Source organism: Dysidea avara, chromosome 15, assembly GCF_963678975.1.
Source record: "Dysidea avara chromosome 15, odDysAvar1.4, whole genome shotgun sequence".
NCBI classification, from domain to species: domain Eukaryota; kingdom Metazoa; phylum Porifera; class Demospongiae; order Dictyoceratida; family Dysideidae; genus Dysidea; species Dysidea avara.
Window position 1 is genome coordinate 10,860,186 of NC_089286.1, and position 20,462 is coordinate 10,880,647.

The following is a 20,462-nucleotide window of genomic DNA, read 5'->3' on the forward strand; positions in this document are numbered from 1 at the left end:
ACTAAATATAGTAACAATCAATTACTAGTCATGTAACCTCTTGGTTGGCTTAGTATCCACTGGATTGGTTGGCATGACATCCACAAGATGACTGAAGATCCTATGAACAAGAAATATAGTGAAGTAGTTTGTGTTGAAGAATTTAGCTCACTTAAAACACAATTTCAACCAATCCACCTTTGCCTCCTGAACGAAAACAAACACAAATGCACAATAAATTTGTAAATACGTGTATACACAGACACACAATAAACTAACCAGGTCATTCACAAGCTGGTCACATCCTAAAATAACTAGTGTTAGAGATGAGTGGTATTGTAGTTTTGAAAGATGGGATAAGAAAATATTTTGAATACCTTTATACTCACTAAAATTATGATTTGCACTTATACCCCCACACCTGTGTTATTAGTTTTCTAAGGAACAAATGAAATGACAATTGAACTGGAAAGTAAGATTGGAAGTACTCCAATAGTAAACAAACCATTGGTGAATACTTCTACATACATTGGCTGCGCTTGTATGCAGGAGATGTGTGCACCACATTAAAAAATTTATTATCCTGAATAATGCACACACAGCATGTTGAGTTAGTATAATAAGGTCAAACAGGTTTTGACAAACACACAACACTGATCATCTTTACACTACAGATAACACATATACAATTAAGCCATCACAACCAAATGCATGAATAGCCTTTAGGTGTCTACTGCTTTCACAACTGGCCAACCAATTGTTGATATCCAATTGTTGATATCCCCTTGTACACCATCACTAAAATATGCTGTTCAAGTGACACAGTCAGACACACATACATGTAGACATGGGACACAGTAATATAACATGAGCTTGAGGGAGGGGAGTACATACACACACACACACACACACACACAAAAGCAAAGCCTAAGTAGGCATGAGGTCAGCAAACATTACTGTTCAGGGAAAACCACACATGTACAGCTAAACTATGTGTTTAGTAGACAAATTCACTTTTAGAAAGACTAGTAGCCCACTACCAAGTCTCACAAACGAAAGTCAAGGAAAATGAGCACCCACTGTATTCCAGGGTACTGATGAAAGCCGGAATGGAACGGAACGGAATCAATCTGGGTGCACGCCAAAACAGATTGTGCACTGTTTCCAACTTTTCCACAATGCCTAGAATTGTGCTAGAATTGGTTTGTTTCTGCTATAGACATGCTAGAAGTCATTTGCTTGAAGGTTCTATTTAATGCCCACTGCAAGAATGTGTTGTACAATCGTCTAAGCTGAACAACGATCATTTAGCTAAGCTGCTAAACTATTTTTTTGTAAGCACTGTTAATATAACATACTGCAGTTTGCTAACTCTCGTAAATCACTGCCAATAATGGTAGAATTATAGTCGCTTCAGAAACCAGCGACAATTGTACTTAAAAGGCTTGAATACTGCTACAACATGAAAATACTACAGTAGTTTACCTTTTAGAATGGTAAGGAAGTACTTCTACATCAGGATTAACCTAAACTGGATGGATTTTATTCACACAACTTGCCACGTGGCGGGTATTTAATAGAACTTTCGAGCAAACGATTACTAGCATGCCTATAAACAGAAGCAAACTAATTCTAACACAATTCTAGTTATTGTGTGACAGTTGGAAACAGTGCACGATCTGTTTAAAACTTGGCGGGCCCCCGATTGATTCCATTCCGTTCCGGGTTTCATCAGTACGTATATCCCATATTGCAGTGGTCCAGCCAGTGTTGTAAGATGTTCTGTTGCCAGTTTGTTGTGTGACTGGTCAATAGTAACTGAATATCTGTAGAAGTAACAGTGTGCATAAATGTCTAGGATTGCCCAGACAAATCCCTTTGTCCTATTTTGTTCTTTGATATTACAGAATGTCCCAAAACAAATCCTTTCTGTCCTATCAGAGAATGAAGGTCATCCCAACCTATATTCACCCATACTGTATAGACATTACATAATACTAAAACTGGGTAGTATACAGACTAGTATACTAGTACACAAGGTAGTATACAGACTAGTATACTAATATACAGAGTAGTATACAGACTAGTATACAGGTCACTAACACTGATGGGTAGGATCCTGACAAGTTCTGATCTCTGCTAGTCGCTGGTCTAACTGTCCTAACATCAGTTCAGCTACTTTAGCAGTTCAATCCAATTGAATTCCTTCCATTAAGTACTACAAGTATATGACATATAAACAGTGATCACTTTTTCAAAGATCACTTTTTTTTAAAAATTATTGCCTAAACAAGGAAGTCATTAATTACGTATATGGTTTTGTGACTTCCAGTTCAATGTGAAATTTCAGCCAGTCAATACTTGACCATAGAAGCAGATCTATCTACAGTGTGACACTCCCTATAGAGGTTAGCCTCAAGTTGCCAGACTGTATGTTTCTCTTACAAAGAGAAAGTGGTCTAGCCATATGAGACTACAAGGGGGTGACATACAGGCACTCACTGTAGGTAGATCTGCAAGCATGGTCAAAGTCTAATTCAAAGGTCAAGGCCACTAAATCCGTGCCAAGTCAACGGTCAAGGGTAAAACTTTCCAACACACAATCGAAAAGTTCTGAAATACCTTCATTAAGTTACCGGTCAAAGATTGAAAACAACTCTTAGTCACGGGTCAAAGCGAAATTTCAGCCACTCAAGACTTTGACTATGGTTGCAGATCTATCTAGAGGCTTCAGTGGCATGCAGCTTTTAGCTGTCAACATGACTCACTTAGTCTCGCGTGGCCAGACCACTTTTTTTCGTATATTGGGTGGGAAAAAAAAGGTCTGGTGCAACTCCAATAGCTGTTTACTTCTGAGCCATCTCCAGACACTGCATAGGACACTAATTGTTGAATACCACTGGCCGCAAAGGAGGCACCAATTATGTCAGTAAGTAAACTCGAGATGGCCTTGATCTGTTTATCCTTTAAATGAATCTTAATTTGCTCCGATGTCTCTTTTATAGTGTCTTGAAAGTTCATCCTCATCGTGTAACAAGACTCACAACCTGTACGAATATTTCCACACCAACATTGGTTTACTGACGTCATAGGCACTCCTTTGTGGCCAATGTTAAATGTTAGTGTTCCCAGTGTCTGCGGACAACTTAGAAGTAAATAGCTATTGGAGTTGCACCAGACCCTTTTCCCCCACCCAATACACGGAAAAAAGCGGTCTGGCCACACGAGACTATATTAACTATATTACATACCATTGAAGCCCTTAAAATAAGCAAAGTTGGTGGTCAGTTCGTTCTATAGCTTCCCCTCCTGCAGTTCTTCCACGCTAGTCCCAAACACTCGCTGTAGGTCGTCTGCATCTTCAACTGGTGCTGTGGTGATGGTATTAACGAACCTAGAAGAACCTCTACCATGTGTATACTCTAACCTTGAACTAACTGCTTGCCGACTTCTTCACCATCTTAGATTCAATAGCTCCACAGTAAGGGTGCGTTATTTAGAGCTTGGATCCACGTGATCTTGCATTTTACACGCGTAAAAATTTGAAGCCATTACCAGTACCTGCAAGAAACAGAAGAAAGCTACAGTAAACCGAGTATTGTCTAATCTATGGTCTGATCGAAGCCAGGCATTCGTCAATACTTTCAACATTTGACAGTGAGTAAAATTCGTCTCCCCTGCCATCTAATTAGAATTTTTTTTTTGTAGCCTATGTAAATGCTTGTAAATTAGAGTGACTTGCGTTTATACATTCCACATGTATTCTGTTGTATACAGGTGAATAAGGTGGTTCAGTTGTATGAGACAATGTTAACACACAAGCTCCTTACTCTAGCCAATGGTGAACGTATCAGACTGCGGAAGCACTGTGCCCTACTAGTGGAGGTACATGCAAGATGTGTATAATTACGAATGTATATGATATGCACATTCAGTACACACATATAGTTATTTGATGATATACACAAATGTACCTATACAGGTTTCAGACTTACAGTATGCTTCACCAGCTACTGTATCACGTTGTGGTATGGTGTATGTGGACCCCAAGAACCTTGGCTATGCTCCATTCTGGGAGAAATGGGTGAACAGTATTCCTAATGAGAATGACAGTAAAGAATTGATGAAGTTATATGAGAAATATGTACCACAATGTATCTCAATGGTACTGGAGGGTATTGTGGAAGGTCGACAAGGAGATAAACTGAAAACCATTGTGCCACTAACTAATCTGAACATGGTAGGTTGAAGATGCATATACACGTATGACGAAATTGTTTGATGATACTCTTCAACACTTGATTGTATCCAACAAACTGGGAATAGAAAACAAAAAGGTGAACACATGGTGTATGCATTTAGTTGTGGACATGTGTGTTCGGCAGTTAGAGATTACATTACAAATGAGGTGTTACATGTTTTGTTCTGTAGATGGTGTTCCTATTTACTGATGGTCATGTGGCTCAAGAAGGTACACATGTATAAACCTGGCTGGTTTGTGTAGTTCACTTCTATCACTTGTAGGATTTCTAGAGCTTATCAACAACATGTTGACCAGTGGTATGGTACCTGCTCTGTTTGCTGATGATGAAAAGGATCAGATTATTGGACAAGTAATCAGTCTCGTACATGTAACATTACGTACAGTATGTTTTGTGTCTAGCAATGAAATAGTGACACAGACCCTGGTAGTCTGGTGTAGCCAGACTGCTTTTTTTTTTTCTTTTGTGTGGGCATCGGGAAAAAAAGGGTCCGGTACACCTACATTAAGAATTCTGTGTAATGTTCCACTGCAGTCAGGGTGAATACAGACAAACACAATATTTTGCAGCAGACTGGTCATAATGACCTGTCATGTGCAGGCTTGATCGTCGTGGTAGAACAAAGTGGGACATTTCAACCAAGAGTTAGATTGTACATGGTTATTAATTCTTGTATCACATCATTCATTACTCCTACTGTAACATTGAATGGGAGTAGGCCTAGTATGTTCATGGCTACCCCCTTGGGTTGTAAGAATGTAGTGTCTCCTAGCAACCAAGTAGTAGTTATGATTAGCAGTACAATCTTTTGATAGCTGACATTATCTCTGAGCAAACTGAGTTATGGTCAGACACAGGCTATTTGGATGGCAAGTGTCTGGTGATGGACTATTATATTTGTCTCTGGGTGAATGTTGATTGCTGCTGATTGGGGAAGCCCTAAACTTCTTAGACCTGTTAAAAAGTGTAACCTTGTATTGCAGCTGAAGGGCATGCATGACAGGTCTAAGAACTTTAGGGCTTTGCCAATCAGCAGCAATCAACATTCATCCTGGAAGTTACACAGAATTCTTAATATAGGTGTACCAGACTTTTTTTCCGACACCCACACATGTACACCCACACAAAAGAAAAAAAATGGTCTGGCCACACGAGACTGCACCCTGGTAGGTGAAATACTGACTCAAGATACAGCAGTCATCGTAGTAGAACAGTCACACTTGTATAGCTGTATGCTATAACAACAACAAAAAAAAACTTGTGAAAATAAAGTAGGGATCCGAGCAATAAAAAGATAGATGAATGATGGTATTACAGCATATGAACAAAATGATTTTGTTATAACATGCCAATGTAAGGATTTTTCCACAAAGCTATGCTGTAATGCATCTCTTGTTTCACTATTGTTTATTGCTTGGATCCTATCGTACACAAGGAAATTTTGACGTAAGAAAAATTTGATGAATTCAGACTTCAGCAGATTTGACGAATAAAATGTTGACGAAAATCAAGAAATTGTATATAGGCAAAACCTGTACTTTTAAGGACGCTTATAAACATTTAACGAATTTAAATTTGACGAATTAAACTGATTCGTCAAATTCGTCAAATTTTTTTGATGTCAAAATTTCCTTGCGTACAGTACTTCATTTTTAAATTAATAATTTTTAGTGTATATACTAGTGTATATACTAGTGCAGTTAGTTTAAATGAAGTGTGTAGGTTCCAGTGATAAAAAGCAGTGAAACAAGATGATGGTAAGTATGAGGGAAAATTCTTACTTGAAATTGTAGCAATGCTGGATGCCAAGTTAGGGATTTTCCCACATTGCTACAATGCCAAGTAGAGATTTCTCTCAGCTACCATTATTATTATTGCTGGAACCCTATAAATTAATTTTTTTGTTTGTTTGTTTGTTTGTTAGAGCTATAAAATACACATTTGGTTGTGACTGCTGTATCTCACTACAGTACTACACAACAAGGGGGCATACATTACCTTGTTCATCAACAATGGCTGATCCAGGATGGGGCATGCCCCTCCCCCTGCCCTTTCCTTTGAGGAAGAATTACAATTAGGACAATATCAGCGAAATAAATACTTTTTAGCTTAAAATGCAAACATATTACCTCTCTTTACTACACAGTTACCTGATGTCACCCAGCACCTTCGTGTATACTAAGCACCTCTAGAAATAATTATGTGGCAGGTCTTTAGTTGTAGTATCTATTAAGACTTCACAACCTTCTGTGATGTCCTAAATTATACAATTCAATAGTGAAATGTTCCTAAGGTGATTATTTGCTGCTATGTGTATACATCAACAACAACAGATTGTAGCTAGCTATATAATGGTGTGAATCTGAACTTTTTGTACCCCAGCTCCTAGATCCACCCCTGATTAAATAGTTAGATTTTTGAGGAGTGTGGCCTCAACACTGATTATTAGAAGTGTGGTAGCATGTTCTGATTGTTTAAGGAGCATGACCCGTTACAATCACTTCAGCTTAGCTGCTACCCGATACTACCAAGGATACCAGTGGCAGATACAGGGGGATTGTAGTGGTTTCAGCTGAAACCCCCTATGAAAAAGTGCATACACCCCTAATTTATTTACGATTTGTGTAAGTGATAAAATCACCAACAGTTATGCATAGTGTATCACACTGGGACCTTTTCTACTGGCTAAACTTCATACTTTTGCCATTGAAATCAATAAAAATGGCAATACGGTGTTGAAGAGTGGTAAGCGCCTCTAGAAATAATTATCATTTTAGTGCTGTTGTGCTTCAAAGCTTTCTGCGAGGGCCTGGATCAACTATGAAGCAATGTTTTGGAGTGATTTTTATGATTCGCTATAGGTCTATGTAGCTATTGGCCACTGAGCTATAAGATGGTCTAGCTAGGTCACTATTTAAGAGAATTAAAAAAAAATGTCGTTTGTTTCCAGACCATGAAGGAACTAACTGATAGTCCTGAGGGACAATCAGTAAGCTGGAGTATTATTTGTGATAGTATAAATATGTGATCCACAATATATGTACAACTATTACATGTTTGTTTAATGATCTAGAATATACATTATACCTGTGTACATTATTAGTCAGTGTTTATACCACACTAGGCTCGGCAGAAATACCTCACAGTGGCTAGGACAATGAAGGAATATGAGGACACACACTATGAGAGGTGGATGGAACATGTAGAGGCTATCCTGCCAGGACTGATGAAACATACAGTATTGGTTAAGATGGACCCTACCCCACATCATCCACCTGGTGCTGCTTCTGGTATTGCTGTAAACAAGGAGAGGAGAGCATCAGCAGAACTGATGCCTCACATGTCATCAATGAGTAAGTTGTTTGCTTGATTACCTCGTACCAATAACAGACTTCTTTAATATAATCTATGCCAAGCTGTAAAGAAGAGTGTGGCCTGGGTGGAAAAAGTTGTGAAATCAAAGGTGGTGGATAAGAAATGGTTAATGTTTTTATAATGCAGACAGCTATTAATAGCACAAACTTATTGCAGTCATTTCTTGGTTGCCACCTTTGATTTCAGAACTTTTTCACCCTGGCTTTGCTGTTTTGCATGGATTTCACTTTTGTGTTTTAAATATCCCATGGCCAAGTATAAACTGGCATTGGGGCTTGTTTCCACCCAATTTCTTCTTATCTAATACAATGAAGATAGAAGTTACAGTAGTATCGTATTGCAATCTTTATTTGACTATTTGGTAACATTTTGAGGACTTAAGGAATACACATAGATTCTCCATTGGTAGATCAATGAAATTCTTTTACCATTCAGTAGGGTAAACTAGAAGTTTCATTTATAATGTAGAAATTAAGTGGGCTGATCATCTAACAGCAGTGATTCAGTGGTGAAGAGTGGGGAATGGGTGTGGTGGACAATTTTGTTCAATGTTTTTTGTAATTCTCGATGATTGTTCTATTAGAGTATTTCTACCTCGTGATTTTACACCAGATTGGTAACTCTGCAGTTGTCAATGTGATTTGGTTTAACCACAAAAGGTTTGAGCTATGATTGTTAGCTTTTGCACAGAACTATATTCCCATAAGTGGTTTACCCTGCAGGTATGACAAAATAGTGAGTTTTAATGCAAATAATCGTCCATAACTCTGTGAACATCATCAGATTTGTACCAAACTTAGCGTGTGAATTAGCCTTAATGTGTCCTTGAAGTAAGTCAATTTCAAGGAGAATGAGCTACACATTTGCTTTTGTATGCAACAGTTTTTGCCGAGTGTGTGAATAATAGAAAAATCTATTACCCCCTAAACGGGAAATAAAGATTAAGTTGAACTTTAAGGGCTCATATTTCCTGAATTCTTAAGGTGACCTTGCTCATATTTTGTATGTGGGATACTGAAGGTGACATGGAGGGCATTTGCAGTGTTAAATTTATTCCATTTGGAGAAGGGAGCATGGAACTACGTATGTGTGAAAATCATGTTCCTTCCTGTTAGCACATCAACTTTCTTGACCACACAACACACTAGTTTGTGTCTTGATTTAATAGAGCAGTCAGGCTGTGCACATACAGTATGTGAGCGGCTCTGAGAAAACTGATCTTATTGTCCATGATGGCATGTTATATAATTCTAGACATGAATGCACTATTATCATCCATAGAGCAAGTTTTATTATTCAGCATGTAAGTTACATGAATGCACTATTAAATTCACTGAAAATGCTTTTAGCTACCAAGCCCAGTGGTGAACCATACAAAAAGGTTTGTGGTCTTAAGCCAATTGGGTGAGGCTGAAACTGGCTTTATAGCTCTGTGGTGTTGGATAAAGATCTGTACTATAAATTACAATCATTTTAGGCAAATTCTTTTACAATTCATTTTTGAATTGCTGTTGTCCACTTGCAAAATTTTTGCCCACTTGACTGTTGGTTGTTTCTCACTTACAAAGTGGTTCTGGAAGGAATTGTTGTAAAGTTTGTGAAATTTTTGTGCATGTAGCCTCAACCATTTTCATGCTATAACACTCTGAATACTTATACCTGACATTTCTCTTAGTGATAAGGGTATAGTTTCCCAGAGGCAGTCACATGTAGTTGCTAAATCACAACATTACTATACATTTATTGTTTAAAATGTAGTGAGCCCCACTGGATTTGAATATGCACTAAATTTCTCTGCTGACTTGACGGAGATAATATTGGAGACCAAGTACATGGAGCAGCTTGACTTCCCTGTACCAGAGCTAGCTAGGAGTGTGGCCCTACAGGAAGAGAAGTTCACTAGTTACCAGGATGGGATCAAGAAGTGTTTACAACGTTACCAAGCTTGTATTGCATCTCTTGAACCAGCAGAGGTCAGTCTGATTTTTGTCAGCCAAACACCTAGTATATATGCACACATTGCACACATATAATATACTGTACATATTGTTTCTATTTCACTATACAATATATAGAAGTACAAAGCAAGGATTTTTACAGTATTGTATTAAAATATTTATGAAGCTAAAATGACTCAATTTTTTTTTGAATAGTCTGATTTGCTGGAAGAACACATCAAGTTCTTACGTAGAGTTCTCAAGCCAGGAGTGAAACGATTAAACTGGAACTCTTTGGGTATTCATGACTTTATTGTCAAGTGTGAACAGGTTGGTACAAATGTGTGCACATGATTCTTGATTTACAAAACCAACAATATGTGTGTTCTATTAGAGTATTTGTCCATGTGATGACTTGTACATCTTATAGGCACTGAGCAAGTTTGAGTCCCTATCCAGTCAGATACAGAAGAATGCTAGTGATATTGATGAAAGACTACACACTATTTGTTCTGCTATGCTGTTTAAGCTGCCCCCACCAAAACCAGGATGTGAACTCCCTGAAGCAAAGGTGTGTGTGTGTGTGTGTGTGTGTGTGTGTGTGTGTGTGTGTGTGTGTGTGTGTATGTGTGTGTGTGTGTGTGTGTGTGTGTGTGTGTGTGTGTGTGTGTGTGTGTATGTGTGTGTGTGTGTGTGTGTGTGTGTGTGTGTGTGTGTGTGTGTGTGTGTGTGTGTGTGTGTGTGTGTGTGTGTGTATTCTTGGTACATTTATGCTTAAATAATAGTTGCTAGAAATTTTATTTGTTACAGGAGTTCTTTGAGTTTCAGAGTGCTCATCGTAGTACAATACTTAATGCACTGTCCCGTAAGTATCATGCTATTGGTCCACTACTGATCAAGATGGAGGGTCTTGTGGTGTACACTAACTCTGGCAAGTCTCCCAGACTGAAATCTTACTATGCTCACTGGGAAAAGAAGATATTTGATGCTGTTGTTAAGGTTATTAGTTAGTAGTGCTGGGCGATATACATTTTTCTTATGTCATATGTCATGGCAAAGTTTATTCACGATATAGTGTATTTGATAGGTTACAAGTTACTATATACTTAGTGTTAAGGTTGAATCTGGGATACCTGCATCCTTTGTCATCTATCTATTACAATTGTAATTGCAATGGCTCTTTGAACTACTGTTCTTACTTCCCACTGCATTGCATTGATCTTTGTAAGCATATCTGTGTATTTACCTAACACCTTTCAAAATGGTAGAAAGTATACTAGATTGGATGTACATGTTACCAGAATATCTATTGATATAACTACACTTTCAATGAGGGTGCAGTGCAAGGCTTGGCAAAACTAGAGGCACCATTTTATAAATTTAAATAGTACTGGGTAGGTCACATGAGTTCTATCACGATAATATCACGATAATAATTTCTAGCTATCATATCACGACATAAATAAATATATCACGATACAAAAATATATTCATTATATTGCCCAGCACTATTAGTTAGTATGAACATAACTTTGCAAATACATTTTGTTCATGTCCAAATATGGTAATGTGGGTCAGAATGGTGTAAATTTTAAAAAAAAGTCATTTCTTTTCCTACTTTAGATGGTGCTCGGAAATTTGAACTATTTATCTTACCATGTGCTAGGCTCTGAAAAGCCATTGTTCACAGTTGAGACACTACTGTCAGCACCAGAAGTGGTACTTCATCCACCTGCTAATGAGCTGTGCAAGTTGATGATGCAAGCCATGAGAGATGTAGTGGAAGGGTAAATGAAGTATTCAATATAGTTTATTGATAAATTGTATTTGATATTCAGTACCAAGTTGTTCCCACGTTGGAAGAATGGTTCTTGTATAGAGGCACCTCCACAACAAGTACCTGGACAAGATGAGCCAGTGACGTTCACATTCTTCTCAGACATCAGTATGCACCCTGATGTGGTGGATATAGCTGCTATGGTACAACAGAACATTCAGAGAGCTGTTGGGGAAATATTGAAGTACCTGTCAGTGTGGAAGAAGAAGTATAGACCATTGTGGAAGCTGCAACGAGTATGTTGTATACTGTGTATGTTCCAATGATGGCTTCTTATTCTGTGAGTGTAAACAATTCTTTTGTATGCTACACTGTTAGGAAGAAAGAGAAATGGGAACCTGCTGGTGTGCCACACCATGGGTATATTATTGACAGGAAGACAGAAAACATGTTTTTCATGCATGCATAACTCCATGGTCCCTTCTCGGAAAGAACACGATTTTTTGCATTATAGCTTAGGCACCTTACATTCCAAATTCCAGCAAAATCTCCTTTTGCATTTGTGAAATACAAATCTTCAAAGTTAGGCTTATTTTCTTTGTTATTTTTTCTCCATTTTTTTTTCTGGGGACCTAATTTTTCTGGTGCAAATCTGATTAATATTTATGCAGTTATGGATGATTATTTGTGTTTAAAAAAGACATTTTGTCACACCTGCAGGGTAAACCACCAAAGAAAATTGGTCTATGTATAGGCATAGATAATACACTATAGGTTAACTATCATAGTTCAACCTTTTGTGGTTTAAAAGGAACTGCAGTGAGTGCTACAGAGTTACAAGAAAAAACCAAAAATCATGGGATTCAAAATATTCTCACCAAGTAGCAAAAAGTGCACAAAAATGTTGACAAAACGTTGTCTAAAGCTTGAACTAGGGATCTCCATACTTAACTCCCAACCGCAAATTTCACAGCAATCGAGGTATAATTTCATGTTTTATATCTTATACTGGCTTTTGAGAGTGTGTGAAAACTGAAAAGATATAAAAAAATTAGGCCCCTGCAAAACACGAAAAAAAAAATTAGGGCCTGTATTTCACAAACCCATATGTGATTTTTGCATAAATTTGGTATGTGGAATGCCGAAGGTGGAAGGCAGCTATAATGCAAAATCTGATAAAGGACCATGGTGTGATGCATGCATAAAAGTACTTTTCTTTCTTCCTGTTGAAATACCCATAGTGTGGCTCACTGGCTTTCTTGGCCACACTGTTTGTCTTGGTCTATATCACTATTGTATTGAAATAAGTAATAGCACAGTGTTTGCTTATTTTTATCCAAGTTTACATGTTCCTACAGGATATAATGTTGGAGAAATTTGCACAGAAGGATCCCTCCTGTACCTCGTATGATGAAAAGCTTCAGTTTTATGATGCATTATCAGAAGAGGTATAACATATTGTATATCTCAGTATAATTCATTAGTGTACTGTTACAACAGGTGATGACTCAGCCAATGAAGAAGGAGATAGATTGTATTATGTTACATCTGGAGCCACTGGCCCGTACTATCAAGGAGAATGCTAGGACCTGGGTGACATCACTTGGCAAGTTATTAAATGATTCTGCAAAGAGTAGATTAATGCAACTGAAAGATAATTTAGAGGTACGTATTGAAGAACACGGTACTGTATAATGGGTAAATTTGATTGAGATAATTTCAAAAACTGTCACCTGTTTACAAAATAAATACATTTTGATGTTGAGTAGCTTAGTCTTTAAGTTTCCTGTGAGTGATTATCCTTACACATAATAATACCTCCACATTGGATGATGTATATAGTCCCTTTTGACATGACCTTTTGCCCCTTCTGATTAAACTATAATTTCATCTTGGACAACACAACCTAGTTCATAGTGACAGTGGAATCTCCTTTTCATAAATATTGTCTCACCTACACACATGGTGTGCCCAAATCCATTGAATAGAGAGCATCGTGATACAAGTTTTTGCAATTGAATTCGTCACCTTTGCAATTGACTTCGTCCCGTTTGCAGTAGAGTTCATCGCCTTTGCAGTAGAATTCGTCCAGTTTGCAATTGAATTGGTTGGTTTTGCAATTGATTTTGTCGGTTTTGCAATTGATTTTGTCACTTTTGCATTAGAATTCATCGCGTTTACACAAGAATTCGTCTGTAACAAGATTGCTAGCTGCGAACACGAAAACAAGATGTATCAGCTGCTCCATGACCTTGTTGAAGTGCAACTGTTGTAAACAATTCTTCTGGTATGCTGGCGATGGGTGTGGTCACTCGCGAACAAGCTAATTAACTTGACAGACAGCTGTTGGCTTCATGTATAACCAGCTTCAATTACTCTCTAGTGTCTCAAGTGGTATTCTCCATGGCAAGAATGATTCACCTTGTGATGAGCGGCTGGTTTCTTGTAGTCATTGTAATCTAATCAAAAACAGCCAAGCTGTAAAAAAAGGGTGCGGCCTCCAAAAAAGCCATGGTGAAAAAAGATGTGAAATCCAAGGTGGTGGCCAAGAAATGGCTGTGACGGTTGGTTACTGGAAAAAAATTTAATAACGACAATTCAGGTGAATTTGTGTTGCCTCCTCCAAGTTTCACTCAGATTCGGCACCAAGAGAATTGTCAATATTAAAATTTTTGCCATTAACCTACTACCATCACAGCTGTTTCTTGGCCGCCACCTTGGATTTCACATCTTTTTTCACCCTGGCTTTTTTGGAGGCCGCACCCTTTTTTACTGCTTGGCTGCTTTTGATTAGATATCACTTCTTTTTGTAATTTCATACCTAAAGCCAGCCTATGGCCAGTGTTGGGACAGTTACTTAACTTGTTACATATTACATATTATTTACAACTGAACTATTTAGTTACAGTTACGAATTACCCATATAATAAAGTAACTATAGATAATAATATTACATATTATATTACTTTGTGTCCACAGCCTAAAGCTGTCACGTGGGAAACTACCATTTTATCACATGACATAATTACGTTGTTGGACAATGTGCAAATCTTGGTTATAAGCAATAAGCTGGTGAATGAGCTTCATTCAGTAGGCTTCGGTTACTCCATAGTGGCTAGGCGTTACTCAGTGGATTACTAACGAGATTAGTAACTTTGTTACTTAAAGTAATAATATTATGTAATATTAGACTCGTTACAGTAACTTCATTACTTAGGTAGCATGTTACATTTGCAAGTAAAGTAGCTTGTGTTATATTACCTGTTTTTATAGCATATTTTGTTAAATTACTTCGTTACCACAAAAGTAATAATTATTACATAACGCGTTACTTATGTAATGCATTACCCGCAACACTGCCTATGGTCGGCTTTGTGTATTTCTTTTAACTTGCCTTTTTCTTTTCTATAGGAATGACAATTATTAAGGAGAAAATTACATTGTTTAATTGTTTAGCTATACATGCACATTTAACAATAATTTGTGTTCATTAATCATTAACTCAATGTGAATACTCTACAGGGAAATGTGTATGTAGCTGAAACAGGGAGAATCATAATGTAGCTGTACTCTTAGACTACATGGTGAACAGTGTGTACATAGTTGAACTCGCCACAGAGCGACTCGTAACGTAACAGAAAGGATTGCAAGATAGCTGAACTTTATACAGGGTAGTTTTCTTGTAGATGAACCCTCTACAGGATGACATGTATCTATCTGTATCATGTATCTGTATCTACATGTATCTATATAGCTGAACTCTTTACAGGGTAACTTAGTTCTATCTGATCCCTCTACAGGGTGATTTGTTTCTAACTGATCTTTCCACAGGGTGATATGATTCGAGCTGACCTTTCTGCAGGGTGATTTGAAATGTAGCTGATTTTTCTACATGGTGACTTGTTTTTAGCTAAGCTCTCTACAGGGTAATTGTTTCTAGCTGATCTTCCTACAGGATGATTTGTTTCTAGTTCTTTAGCTGATATCTCTACAGGGTGACTTGTTTCTAACTGATCTCTCTATGGGGTGATTTGTTTCAAGCTGATCTTTCTACAGGGTGATTTGAAATGTAGCTGATCTTTCTACAAGGTGACATGTTTCTAGCTGAATTTTCTACAGCGTGACTTGATCTCTCTACAGGGTGATTTGTTTCTAACTGATCCTTCCACAGGGTGATATGATTCGAGCTGACCTTTCTGCAGGATGATTTGCTGATTTTTCTACACAGTGACTTGTTTCTAGATGATCTTCTAGCTAGCTGATTTCTCTACAGGGTGACTGGCTCTACAGGGTGACTGGTAGCTGATTTCTCTACAGGGTGACTTCTTTTTTGCTGAACTCTCATTGTGTTTCAAGCTGGTCCCTCTACAGAGTGATTTGTGTCTAGCTAATCTCTCATAACAGAATTTGTTTCTAATGGAATGCTGTACAGGGTGATTTGCTGATCTGCCTACTGAGAGTTTGTCTGTAGCTGAACTCTCCACAGGGTGACCTGAAATGTAGTTGGAATCTCTACAGGGTGATTTAATCAAGCTGATCTCTCCACAAGGTGCCTTGTTTCCAGTTGATCTCATTAGTTTCAAGCTGATCTCTACAGGATAACTTGCTTCTAACTGATGCTTCTATAGGGTGATTTTCTTTCTACAGGATGATTTGAAATGTCTTGTTTCTAGCTAGCTGATCACTACAGGCTGACTTGTTTATGACTGATTTCTCTATACAGGGTGACTTCTTTCTGGCTGTACTCTCTACAGGGTGACTTGCTTCTACCAGATTTCTCTACAAGGTGATTTGTTTTGATTTGATCTTTCTACTGGTTGATTTGAAATGTAGCTGATCTCTTTACAGGATTACTTGTTTCTAGCTGACCTCTCCACTGGGTGAATTCAAATGTAGCTGAAGCACAAAATGTAGCTGAATTTTCCATAGGGTGACTTTTCTAGCTGATCAATGACTTAATTGTTTCCACTATACAGGGTAACTTGTTTCTTAGCTCATCTCTCTACAGAGTGATTTGTTTCTAGCTCTTTCTACATGTGACTTGTTTGTAGCTGAATATTGTACAGGGAGATTTGTTTCTAGCTGATCTTTCTTTATGGTGACTTATTTATATAGATGCATGAACTCTCTAAACATAGTGATTTGATTCTAGCTGATCTCTCTACAAGGTAACTAGTTTCCAGCTGAACTCTCAACAGGGTGACTTGAAATATAGTTGAAGTGACTGGTTTCTAGCTGATGCTTCTACAGGATGACTTGATTTCTCTACAGAGTGACTTGTTTCTAGCTGAATACTCTACAAGGTGATTTGAAATGTGGTTTAACACTTTGCAGGGTGACCTGTTGACTTGTTTCTAGCTGATTTCTCTACAAGATGACCTTTTTGTAGTTAAGCTCCATACAGAGTGGTTTATATTCTCTACAATATATAGATAAATGCTTTAATAGAGAATTTTACTTCTTATAGTTGACTGCTCTATTAGGATGACGGCTCTATTAGAGTATCTCGATCTCACACTTGCTATACCTTCGTCTGTGGCTTCTAAACCATTGAAGAGCCTTTCTAAGACATATGTACAGCGATTTTCAAAGCATTACTCCAAGCAGTTTTTCTAGTAGGCGTGGCAAGTAATCATTTTTTTTCATTAGCTAATCCCGATCACATAATTGCTACACACTGTTGGTCTTTTTTTCGTGGTCTTTAGCTTGATTTCTTTCAAACTACAAAAGGTTGAGGTTCAACAGTTATCCTATCCACGCGCTGATTTTCAGCTTCTTCCCATAAGCGGTTCACCCTGTAGGCGTGACAACATATTGGTGTTATTTTTTGTGAATAATCGATAATAACTCCTTGACTGTTTATCGTATTCATGCCAAACTTGGTACCAAGATACACTTTTATACCTCCCTTCTGTGTTCCAAATTTCATGGCAATCAGCTATGGCGTTCGAGTTTTATGGCAGGCTTTGGAAGTGTGCGAAAAGAAGAAAAAAATAATAGTGAAGAAACTAAGCTAATTTTTATCTTGGAAACTCTTTAAGCGATTTCGCTCAAATTTGGAATGTGGAGTACTGAAGTTGGTGAGCATGTCCACAGCAAAAACGCTTTGTTTTTTAAAGGCAGCACAGAGCTATGGAAGTGCAAAAATCGTGTTTTCTTTCTTCCTGTCAATATACTCACGGTGTTGTGTGGCCTCTTGGCCGCATGATACACTACCGTGTGTCTTGATTATGACGAATTCTTGTGCAAATGCGACAAATTCTAATGCAAAAGCGACGAATTCAATTGCAAATGGGACGAATTGTACTGCAAAGGCGACGGACTCTATTGCCAACGGGACGAAATTAATTGCAAAGGTGACGAATTCAATTGCAAAAACCTGTCAGAAAACTCCATATAGCTAGTGACATGTAACTTCACAGCTTTGGAAGTCTTAATTGTGTCGTCGGCACAGCAGACACTCTGAGATTTTATTTTGAAATGTTTGCAAGTTGACATTTTTAAAAGTTTCCTATTATAATACAATAACTCGTGACAGTAAATTTATTAAGAGTGTTTGTTTTGTGGTATACATTTGATGCATGTCCAAATAAATACTCTAATAAAACATACACTTGTACTGCTTTTGATTGGCCAATACAGTACTTACAATCAGCAAGATTCAATAGCATTTTAATATCTTGTTTTCTTAGGGGCTGTTTGCAGATCTGAAGAGACCACCTGATACTTTGGAAGATCTCAAATTTGTTCTCAGTGTTATTGCCAATATTAGAGCAATTTCTTTAACTGTGGAACTGAAATATCGTGACATTCGTGAGAGATATCGTACTCTAGTGATGTATGATGTACAGGTACTTACACATGTGTAAATATACAGTAATGTTCACCATTATATGTATACCATAGTATTTATGTGTGTACAAGTGTGCCATGTTAATTCATAGTACATTATGCTGTGTTATATATACAGGTTCCTGAAGAGGAGCTTAAGCTGTCTGATGGACTAGAGCAAATGTGGCTGGACTTGTTCAAGGAGGCTAAAATGGTTGACTGTAGTCTAGTGACTGTGAAGAAGAAGTTCACAATAGTCAGTAGTACCACACTACTATATGTAATGATCAAATCACTTCCTCTATTATGTAGATAACTTGTGAACAAGTGAAGGAGTTTACTGGATCAGTTTCTGTCTTCCATGATAAGTTTTCTGAGGAGGGTCCTGGAACTGTAGGTGAAGACTTGGACAATGGTATGTACCTCTGCATGTATTGTATGTGTGTTTATTTCTTTCCTTCTTCATTACAGGTGTTAAGAAGCTGAAGGACTTCCAGGCACAGTTTGCAGAGTTAGAGAAGGAGAGACAAGAGCTAGTGAATGCTGAGAAGCTGTTTGACCTACCAATCACCCTCTACTCTGACCTGATAGAAGTGGACAATCAACTACAGGGAATGGCCAAAGTGTTTGAACTTTATGAAGCACAACGAGTATGTGTGTAATAATATAGAATTGAGTTTCAGTGATGTCATACAGATTGCTCGTGAGGAGTGGTCTGGGACATTGTGGGCTAATCTGGATATTGAACAATTGACTAATGGTATTGATGACTTTATGAGGAGACTGAAGAAATTCCCCAAGAATATCAAATCTCTTCCCATCTGCCGTATACTGGAGGAGAAGATGAAAGAGTTCAAGGAGTCTATTCCTCTGTTTGCTGACCTGAAGAATGATGCTTTAAGAGACCGGTACGTATTTATATTAATAAGTGTTTTAATTTGTTATGTAAACTGCACACTTGGACTAAAACGCACTCATGTAATCAGTATGTGTGTGCGAGTATGTGTCTGTATTAATGTACTTTTGACATAATAGCATACTTGTGTACATGACTATGATTGAATTACAATGCAGACACTGGCAGAAACTTATGGAATCGACTAAACAGAATTTTGACATGAACCCTGAGACATTCACTCTGGAGAATTTGTTTGCAATGCAGCTGCACAACTATGCAGACACCATCTCAGAGATTGTCACATCAGCCAGTAAAGAATTGAGCATTGAAAGAGGCATCAATGAGGTGGTGGAAACATGGCAACAAACTAAGTTTACTATACACAAGTAAGTGTATGCAGAATATATATACACATACCGTATATGACTGTATTGAAGCCGGGCTCAAATATACGCCGGGTACGGCTAGGGGACTGTCATAATAAACTCCGGGGCTCATTTAAACGCCGGGGTATTAATGATATGCACTGAAAGGAGTTCTAAACTCGTGTCAGCTGCTAACTATACAGTGATGTCTCGTCACCAGTCTTATGATGTCTTGTCTTGTTCGACTATGCCTTCTCTTCTGGTGATGGCCATAGCGTATTTATCGTGGTCATTGTCATCTTTCCGCTCGACTTCCAATGTTTCACCCAGCAGAGGAGTCCGAATGGGTTTATGTACGTGATGGGCTATGGATTTCGTATTTCGTAGGTACTTTTACTGGCACCTGTCATTCTCAATGAGTGGCTAGTAAGAAATAAACGCCCGGGTCCAAATTAACGCCGGTCTCGTTTAAACGCCTGGTCAAAAATGATTTATAGGAAATAAACGCCTGGGCTTCTATACGGTCATATACGGTACATAAATTCTTTTTTTATTGTTCGTATTTCTAGTGTTCATCACACTGTCATAGTCAACATACATACATGGTGCCTATCAATGCAGATGACTAAACTGGAACAATAAAAACAAAGGATTTTTGTTCGAGGAAATAATAGCACTCACTGGGAATTGAACCTTAGACCTCTCATTTACCAAACCAGTACTCAAACCATTTGATTATTTTACACATATTCACAGAACATCCAAACAAATACACTATACAGTCAAGATTCTGACAACTGATATTTACAGGCTTAGCATTATGATATTAGTCCAGTCATTTTATGATTTAACCTTAACTAATTGCAACACAAGCTTTCTTAACAGTTTCTAGCACAGAAAATTGTACTCTATAACATATCAAAAGTCCTAAGGAATCCCATGACGGGAAAGTGACCTTTTAGTGACCTTTTACAGCCAATTTTTGGCAAAAATTGAGAATTTTGCCTCTATTTCATCCAAATATCAACCAAATTGGTC

The 20,462-nt window shown here is 37.8% G+C and overlaps 3 protein-coding genes across 4 annotated transcripts in view; 2 read left to right on the plus strand and 1 right to left on the minus strand.

Moving 5' to 3' along the window:
- Positions 1–20,462, minus strand: part of LOC136245998 (uncharacterized) — a 220,963-nt gene that overhangs the window by 9,795 nt on the left and 190,706 nt on the right. The gene's annotated exons all lie outside the window — the stretch shown is intronic.
- Positions 3,560–4,228, plus strand: LOC136245887 (dynein axonemal heavy chain 10-like). Its single transcript, XM_066037343.1, has 3 exons — positions 3,560–3,636; positions 3,757–3,864; positions 3,962–4,228. Exons 2-3 carry the CDS (start codon positions 3,787–3,789, stop codon positions 4,226–4,228), a joined length of 345 nt encoding a protein of 114 aa, XP_065893415.1. The 5' UTR covers positions 3,560–3,636; positions 3,757–3,786.
- Positions 4,287–20,462, plus strand: part of LOC136245985 (dynein axonemal heavy chain 10-like) — a 55,030-nt gene continuing 38,854 nt past the window's right edge. The window contains exons 1-18 of the mRNA XM_066037433.1: positions 4,287–4,316; positions 4,411–4,450; positions 4,504–4,592; positions 7,366–7,594; positions 9,375–9,589; positions 9,770–9,883; positions 9,984–10,124; positions 10,364–10,552; positions 11,177–11,340; positions 11,392–11,626; positions 12,689–12,778; positions 12,831–12,995; positions 18,023–18,181; positions 18,301–18,417; positions 18,474–18,576; positions 18,633–18,811; positions 18,858–19,069; positions 19,236–19,445. Of these exons, the coding sequence (XP_065893505.1) occupies positions 4,411–4,450; positions 4,504–4,592; positions 7,366–7,594; positions 9,375–9,589; positions 9,770–9,883; positions 9,984–10,124; positions 10,364–10,552; positions 11,177–11,340; positions 11,392–11,626; positions 12,689–12,778; positions 12,831–12,995; positions 18,023–18,181; positions 18,301–18,417; positions 18,474–18,576; positions 18,633–18,811; positions 18,858–19,069; positions 19,236–19,445 (2,651 nt within the window). The 5' untranslated portion in view covers positions 4,287–4,316. The remainder of the gene's footprint in view (positions 4,317–4,410; positions 4,451–4,503; positions 4,593–7,365; positions 7,595–9,374; positions 9,590–9,769; positions 9,884–9,983; positions 10,125–10,363; positions 10,553–11,176; positions 11,341–11,391; positions 11,627–12,688; positions 12,779–12,830; positions 12,996–18,022; positions 18,182–18,300; positions 18,418–18,473; positions 18,577–18,632; positions 18,812–18,857; positions 19,070–19,235; positions 19,446–20,462) is intronic.